This window comes from Zeus faber (genome assembly GCF_960531495.2).
Source record: "Zeus faber genome assembly, chromosome: 3".
Lineage (NCBI taxonomy): Eukaryota > Metazoa > Chordata > Actinopteri > Zeiformes > Zeidae > Zeus > Zeus faber.
In genome coordinates this window covers 22,483,662-22,492,065 of record NC_137190.1, presented here as the reverse complement: position 1 = coordinate 22,492,065, position 8,404 = coordinate 22,483,662, and the positions used below count along the sequence as shown (strand labels likewise).

General features: G+C 46.4%; 1 protein-coding gene across 1 annotated transcript in view; it reads right to left on the bottom strand.

The window, feature by feature from the left end:
- LOC307228110 (ras-related protein Rab-8B) overlaps positions 1-7,240 on the bottom strand; it is a 14,894-nt gene extending 7,654 nt beyond the window's left edge. Inside the window, exons 1-2 of the mRNA XM_079997633.1 lie at positions 7,113-7,240; positions 669-729 (exon numbers count right to left, since the gene is read on the bottom strand). Of these exons, the coding sequence (XP_079853759.1) occupies positions 669-729; positions 7,113-7,236 (185 nt within the window). The 5' untranslated portion in view covers positions 7,237-7,240. The remainder of the gene's footprint in view (positions 1-668; positions 730-7,112) is intronic.
- Positions 7,241-8,404: the final 1,164 nt, after the last annotated feature.

Below are 8,404 nucleotides of genomic sequence, written 5' to 3'. Positions count from 1 at the left end.
AACATATTTTCAATAACAGTTTTAGCAAAAAAAAAAAAATTTTAAACCACTTTCTGGAAGAGCAACATTACATCCAACGCAGCAGGATGACTTCACTCTTAGGGGGAAATGAACCGGCGCAACTGCCTGTTTCTAGTCTCTTACTTTAACGCGGATCAGTGCAAGCGCAAAAGAGTCCAAAAACCCCCCCCCAAAAAACAAGATCAAATGCATGGTATTCTGTATAACATCTAAACGCATATAGCATATAGAGGCAACTTCATGAAAACGGAAAGAAACACTGCTCTCAACTCCAAATATAAAACAAAATGGCGGCTTTCAGAACACTGGTGCATTCAGGACAAGAGGGACACACCTTAAAACCAGATTGGGACTAAAATCTGCTCCATGGTACGGATTTCGGAGACCCCCAAACACGTGTTTTCTATAGATTTAGTGGCAACAGTCAGTCTCCTCAAAGGGAGGGTTTCTTTTGGGTGGGGGGGGGTTTCCACACACACGACACGTCGATTCATATTTTAGGGTGTATTTTCACCGGCCGAGTAGATTTGATTTGTGTATGCAATCATAAACATAAAAGAAACAAAACACTGAATTATCTTTATCGCACACTGACATTTTATTCCCTTCATCGCAGGTAACATTTCAGAAGGAGCAGACACTCTTACCATATCTGCAGCTTGATTTTCTTTCCGTCCAACTCTATCGTCCTGATTTTGAAGTCGATTCCTGCGGGAGGGGACACGGACGGGACTGCGGTTAGACCCTCGCATCGATACCTTTGTCTCTTTTGTTTTCCTCACCCTCCCCATCGTTGTCGTCGTTTGTCCCCCTCCCGGTGTCTGACTTGCCTGGTGATCCCTGCTGATCCCCGAGACTCTGAGTCTGAATACCAATAACGGGCCCGTGCGACTCACGGCGCCCGGAGGCAGATTGTCACCGATAAGACACGGATTCAGAATACCAATACGCGCAAAACGACCACACCGAGATGCGAGGTGTCCGCGAAAGACGGCACAACGTGACTTTCCGCCGCCACGCCTCAGAGGAATCGCGGGACATTGTGGCTGTTAAAAAAAAAAACCTGACGATGGAAGTCGGAGAAAAACAAAGGTCGTGCAGGGGATAGGAGAAAGCCAGACAGATAAAGAGAGAGCGAGAGAAAACAGACGACAGCGACCGTTTAAGGACAATGCCCCAAATCTGTCTGGGAACTCATTTAAAGAAATCCGTCTGGCCCCGTGAACACACTCACCGAAACTCACACAATTGACACTTACGCAGAAGATATTTGTCACGATTTGACAAAGTGATATTTTTCTGTCCGCAGTATATACTGGCGATGACAAAGGGAACTGATAAGGGAATCCACCATGACATCACAGGCGAACATCAGATTTGGTCGTAAAGCACAGATCTCTTCCTCCAGAAGAGAGGGACAAGGGTGTGTACTCTACTTAGTGCACCTCTACTCTCCCTCCTCTCTATCGCAAAGTGAACATGTGGCGATCCGGAGACTATGTAGAGATCGCAATCTCTGTAGAGATTGGAGGTATTCTACTCTGCTGAGCTCTCGGGTGATTCACTGAGGTGACTCCTCAGCAGCTCTTGGCCCAAAGTGCCATTGACAACAGTCGTGTGGAGACAGCCGTGCACTCCAACAGAGCTAAGGGCAAAATGCTAAATGCAAAATCCTAAATGCTAAATGCTAAATGTTCCCCTATTTAAAGCTGGAGGGGATAACTTGGCACGTCGGATGCTGGACCTACAGGACGAGAAGGCACGACTGTGTTTAACAGCAATTCTTACAATTCCAATACGAACAGCCTTCTGCCGTCTCAAGAGCCAGCACAAGGGTTAGTTCCAGAAAAAAACATTAATTCACTATGGAAAGAATTTTCCGTTGAGCTGACATTCTCTCACTCACCAGCTGTACTTGAAGGTAGAGGTGAGAACAGAGAAGATGAGACACACATAAAAAAAAAAAAAAAATCTTGGGTTTTAATGAGAAGGGGTGCGTCTAGATTCTACAATCCGACAATAGATTTTGGTGTGTGTGTGAGAGTGTCTCTTGCCCAAATAGTCTGACTCATTTCCTTAATTTCATAAGAAAAATGAATTGTCAAGAGCTCTTTTAGTCATAGAACAATAACAAGAAATAGATTAAACTACTTTCCCGCGATTCTCTCAATCATGGTTCTAATAGCTCGACAAAAGCAAGTATCTATCCTCATGTAATGCACTTCATGTTAATGATTCCTCTCTAGGCTAGCAAGAGAGAAATCTATATCTGTACCCTTAATAAAGAGGAAGTGACAGATATTTTTAACCAACAAGCGTGATCAACTTTCCTCCTGGTATAGACAAAAGAAATGTATATTTTTTCCATGAACTGATGATCAGCTCGCTTGATTTCCACTCATGTGCTCTCCAGACCATCACTGCCTGACTTAAGCCACTTGAATTCCATATTGATGAGCAGCCGTGTTATAGTAATATTCAACTGAATATTTATATTCATATTCAACTGACGCACAATATGTGTCGAGTACTGACAGATTCACATTCAGTCACTCTATGACACCTGCCTTGAGGTGGAGATGGAGGCTCGTCTGAAGTCAGTCCCTGCGTTCGCAACGACGTACTGTACAAGGTACTACAGATGACATGTTTGTACTATGGACCGGCGTACGCAGCGTACTTTAGTATGCACTTCTCAGACATACATCGTCGTATGGCTGCACCACTTCCTTTCAGCTTGTTGCCGGTCGACGATGACGCTGCATAGAAACTTTTACCGGCCCTCACAATGCACGGTGGGATACTCTCGTTTTATTTGACCGGATGTGGTGGTCATGCTGGTGCTTCTCACATGCTATGGTTTCTAAACATGGACAAAGTGAACAGCTTCACATAAAATAGTTAACAGCATGCTTGTATGCCATTTTGGACACCACAACTGAGCATTTACAGTAACTTGTTTTACCTGCATTCAAATCTAGGAAACCGGACAGACACCATCATTGAAAGTGGTTGACAAAGGATCGGAGAGTGTCCCAAAGAGAGCATTGGAAAAGGGCAGTTTGGACCAAGTTATGGTGTTAAACCAGTTTTCAACACCCAGCCCCAATGATGAAGTTAGACATGCATGGCCGATAAATACAATTTACCCATTTATACACGAGTTTGCAGTGTAGTGATGACCCAAATATTACACAACATTGCCCTCTATGATTTGCCACAGGCATTTTGCTGAGCAAGCACACAATGCTCAACTTCCCTGCTTCGCTTTGTACAACTCCAATTCTTCCGAACACATGAGATGGTTATTATTCACAGGGGAGGTTTGCCGTTATGACCAGGTTGTTCTACCTGCTGAGTAAAAAAAAACATTTCACACTTTGGCTTTCCTGCCTCTCTTCTTAACATTCCCCTCCATCTCTTCCTGCCCCGAACCGAACTGTCTCTCTCTCCGACTTCTCTCTCGACAGGAAGTTGCTGCTGGTTGTTACGGAAACAAGCGGCGGAGCAGCAGTTCCCAAGGTCGCTGACCTCCCCCTCCCGCCATCGCACGCCAAACACACAGAGACACACAGACGGACAATGAACAGTCAGATAGACAGGCACAACGACAGGCAGCACACTCGCACACAGTCAAAACAAAGACAGGGCAGAATGTCGAACGGCAGACAGACAGGCAGACAGAGAGAGAGAGAGACAGCTCACAGAGAGTCAGACAGATATAATAGCATAGCTACCCCATTTAGAGCAATGTGGTGCTCTAAATGTACAGTATATGTTATGTTATATGTTGTATGACAAAACTTTACAGATTCCAAGCTCTTCCAGACACCTTGGTTACAAAACAGAAGTAAACAGCACAGACCGCACGCTACAGTTCCTTGACACACTAACTACATGTAATATCTTTATTATCTCATTAGAGACATGATAAAGTAGGCCTATGCATTTGCACCTCACTCCCCAACTCACAAAAGAAAAGAATGCAAACACACACACACGGACACAGACACACACACACACACACACACACACAAACACACACACACACACACACTGGTCAGCTGACCCTCACAGGACTCCCATCGGGCTTCTGACAGTATGGGCTCTGTCAGACCGGACCAGCAGAGGATTGTGGGAGCTCATTTAAAAGTCAACCACATTAATTTTCCCATGGGCCGAACTGGGCCGTACAGTGTGCCCCCCTCTGGACGGAGGCGTGCGGCTGAACACTGAAGACACAGTGGACAGGTCAGCGGGCCAGAGCTGAGCAGAGTTCCAGAATAAGAAGTTTTCAATGAAGGTACAATGAATTTCGTTTCGTTTTCGTAATTGTCTTCCCACATGAGGCTGTGAGGGCTTTGCTGAGTTGGTAAAGTCAGCATTTCTGATGCAGCAAAAATGTTGCAATAAGCACAATAACTAGAAGTTGTACAAGGTCTCTAATCGCAGCCTGGCTGCTGGCTCCCAATAGAGACCAACACCACCAGCACTAAATAAAGTGTCATCATGCCTATCATACTATTGGAAATTAACAGAAAAGCAGATGCCTAGCACAGATTGCCACTGCCCAGTGTTATCATTGCCCACTACTATAGACCACTGGGAGCTACTGTATGTTTTAAACATGATGAAAGTTTATAGGATCATTAAAGGCTCATGGGAAAATGAAAAGGACTACCCTGACCTGTTGCCATTTTATAAGCAACTTTTCTCCAGTCTATTTGTACGTGCATTCTTGAACTGGCTTTGATGCTATTTTTCACAGTACGAGTCCTGCTCTAATTTAAAGTTAACAGAAAGCCAACAACCATGTAATAATGGACAGAAACCCAACCCGGTATGTCCGCAGCACGAAAAAACTTAAAGGACAAACTTTCCAGGACTGTAGTCAAGTCATAATATATCAAAATGATCAGCTTTTGTACATAGACCAGAGAGAGCTAAATAGCTTAACACATTCAACACAATCACACTTACCACAATGAATATCAGCAAGAGAACCAGATCATGGACTAGAAAATCTAAGAATACCCACCCTCCAATAAAATCTGTAAATTGGCCCAGTGGACAGTTAACCCTGAGGAAGGCACTCCCCACTATCGTTCATCTCCGTGACCACTACGTCACCAGTGACAACTCCCAGAGAGGGCTGTAATTCAACACTCTGAAACGGTTGACAACGTACTTAACTCCTCTCTAGTCTATTAACACAAGCTACATAATATAATAATATATCTCTCAGTAATATCTCATGGCTGCTTTTCATAGTTTGGTGTGTAGTCATGCTATTTTACATCAATCTTGGTCACTGCAGCTTCAGTGCTTTACGGTGTGAATGGCACCGTAAGGAAGCCTATTCATTTTAGTATAATTAATCCCAGTGGGAATAAAATACCTAAACCTGGCGGTAACAATGTGGTGTTATGAATAACCAACAACATTATCTTGTGCCTTCAGTATGCTATAGAAGGTTTATTTATCCCAGAAATTCACAACCTGTTTGCAACAGCAGAGCCGTGCTCAGTGCAGCAGCCTCTTGCAGCTCCACTTAGACAAAGCCCTGCAGGAGCACCAGGCCGCAGACGGCAGCTGTTGAGCCCCATGTCACGCTGCTTTCCGTGCACTTTGTGGTCGGCAGTACAGAGCACTAACTAGTCGGAGCAGCGGAGCGTGGGGCCGTTCAAGCACTGTGTCATCCTGTCGAGAGGGAACGAGACTTACAGTACTTCCTGTATCTGTCAGAAAGACAGAAACGTTGCGGACGAGCAACCAAAACAATAAACGCCTCTGCCAGCCTGCTCTGACGCACAGGAAGGACGTTAGGTTTCTCGATGTCAGAATGCATTCATACGCTGGTGTCGGCATAAGGCTCATTTGAGAGGAAATGCTCGACAACGAGGACCCCCGCTTTCTTATTTATTGGTTTGGGTAGTGTGCGAGCTGTAGTTGGACCAAAAGAAAGGGAATTACAACCCTGTCCGGGATTGTCTCTTGACCTGGCATCAGTTTAAGTATAAGTCGGTCTGGGATGGCAGCCACGTTTAACTCAGTGCAACAAGTACATCAAAACCCAAGCACTACCTTCAAACCCCCGAACAGAAGGAGAAAATGACTACAAGGTCAGTGGCGTACGTCAGTCAGCGCCCAAACTCCACGACAACGCCTAGTTATCCTTTGCTTTACTCAGTTGGCTTCTGACTAATGGGCTAAAACGTGTGGCACTGAAATGGTGTCTTTCTGAATAAGTGTGAGGAAATCCGTCAATTTGACCGCGTAGGAAATCGGGATTTTATTTTGAGGTGACGCCAGAAGACTCTCTACTGGCGACCACAGCCCTGGAACCTCCCTGTTCACGTTTGAATTGTGAGTTTACCGCGCTCCTGTTTGTATTTTGCATGACATGACATTTGCTAATGACGTTTGTCAACTTACCGACACAAAACCGGTCGACGTTTAAAGACAGGAGAGGGAGCAAAGTGATGAACGCTAGTTGTCCAGATGTTGCTTTGCATCTGGCGGCAAAACGACCCATTTGTTAGGGAGATAACGGTGAAATTACGATCGGAACAGTCACTATTGTACACACTCTAACGTCTTGTAAATGAAACAACGGGGACGTTTAACTACTGATCATTACGCAGGAAGACCCCTGGAACCACTCGAAGGACCCCGGGAGGGGCCCGCAATTTGAGAACCAATGTTGTAGTGTATGCAGTATACCATAGATGAACGTTATCATAGTGGAATGTTTGCATAGTTAGGGGGGATAACAGTGACACTATCAAAACCGTTACTATAGTACATTCTCTCACGGTGATCTGTGACTATTAATCAATTTGCTGGGGGGGACACCCCTGGGGGTCCGCGGACCCCACGATTGGGAACCACTGGTCTCGGTGACGATAGGTGTCAGGAACATCTGGAGCTGCCGGAGCGCCTCGCCGCCGGTCACAGCCGCATCTGCAAGGGTCCAAAAACGGGGTAACGGCATCTCGGCGGGAGGCCTCCTCCCGAACGCGGACTCTTCCACGACACGGAACTCCTCGGCCCCGGGACCGAGCGGGGCGCCCACGGTCGGGGACACTCACCTATCGTGGAGATGAACGTGGTGTTGAACGCGTCCTCGCTGAACCGGAACAGCAGACACGTCTTGCCGACGCCGCTGTCGCCGATGAGCAGCAGCTTAAAAAGGTAGTCGTAGGTTTTCGCCATCGCCGCCCCCTCGTCCCCTCTGCGCGCTGGTCTGGTGTCTGATGGGGTCGCTACGGACACTGACGGAGCAGTGAGCCGCACACGGCGGAGGAGGAGGAGGAGGTGGCGGGTGGAGGGAGGAGGGTGGAGGGTGGAGGGAGGAGGGAGGGGAGGCGCCCAACTTCACCCCGACACCACGCGAGGACCGAATCCCGTCGCTCACTCTCGCGATACCCGAGTGCGCGGGCGCGATCTGCTGTCGGGGCAGATTGATGGCGAGCGTTGCTGGTGGGCGTTACGATTCCGTTCGGTGGACACGAATCGTTTGATTCACTTCGCTTAAAAAAAAAAAGATCCGTTCGCCGATTCGTTCAACGAACGATTTCCGATTCAACTAAAATGTATACACAAAAGTAAAAAATGTCAAAAAAATGTAGACATAGGGAAGCAAACAGGATATTAATAAATAAAAAAAAGACATAGCTGCAGGCAGTAAATCACGGGGTCCAGTTTAACCGTGTTAGGTACGTATTGGAGGTCTCCGAGGTTCTGCGATTGCGTAGTCCACGGTTCATCAGCTCCAGGGGGCCTCAACCACGCTGTGCACTGTCCCCGGCTGGAGAGCGCCGCGGCCGGGGCGAGAGCGGAGGAACCACCGACACTCCTGCTGAACGGTTGGCTGTGCCATGTTTTGTCAAATGCAACAAGGGTTATAGTTTTCCTGTAATTCGGCCCCGGCCAAAGTTGTCCGTCTAGGTGTCGCCCTCACTAGTGGCTGGAGGGGAATGGGTTCCGAAAGACGAAGCTTGGAACTATGTAACTTCGGATCTGCTCCAAATGTAGATCTATACTGATCAATCTCGAACGACAAGATGTCTCAAACATCCCTGTTCTAACGAGACCGCGACCAAGTCAGTGCATACTGCCCTTGTCGTGTTTAAGATATTTTAGCCCGAAAAACGTAGAGATCAAAAATTAAAAAAAAACACAGAGCAATAACAAAACGATAGGGAGCTGCGGGCCGGACCCATAATAATAGTTTCTGTACTTTAATTCATAAAGCTAAATAATGGAGTGATAGAGAAGAACATTACATTTATTAAAAAATGTATTATCCCTTTATTAGTATCAATTACCCTTTGTATTAGCATCAGATAACTAAATGCACATGATTCATAATCTCATCGAT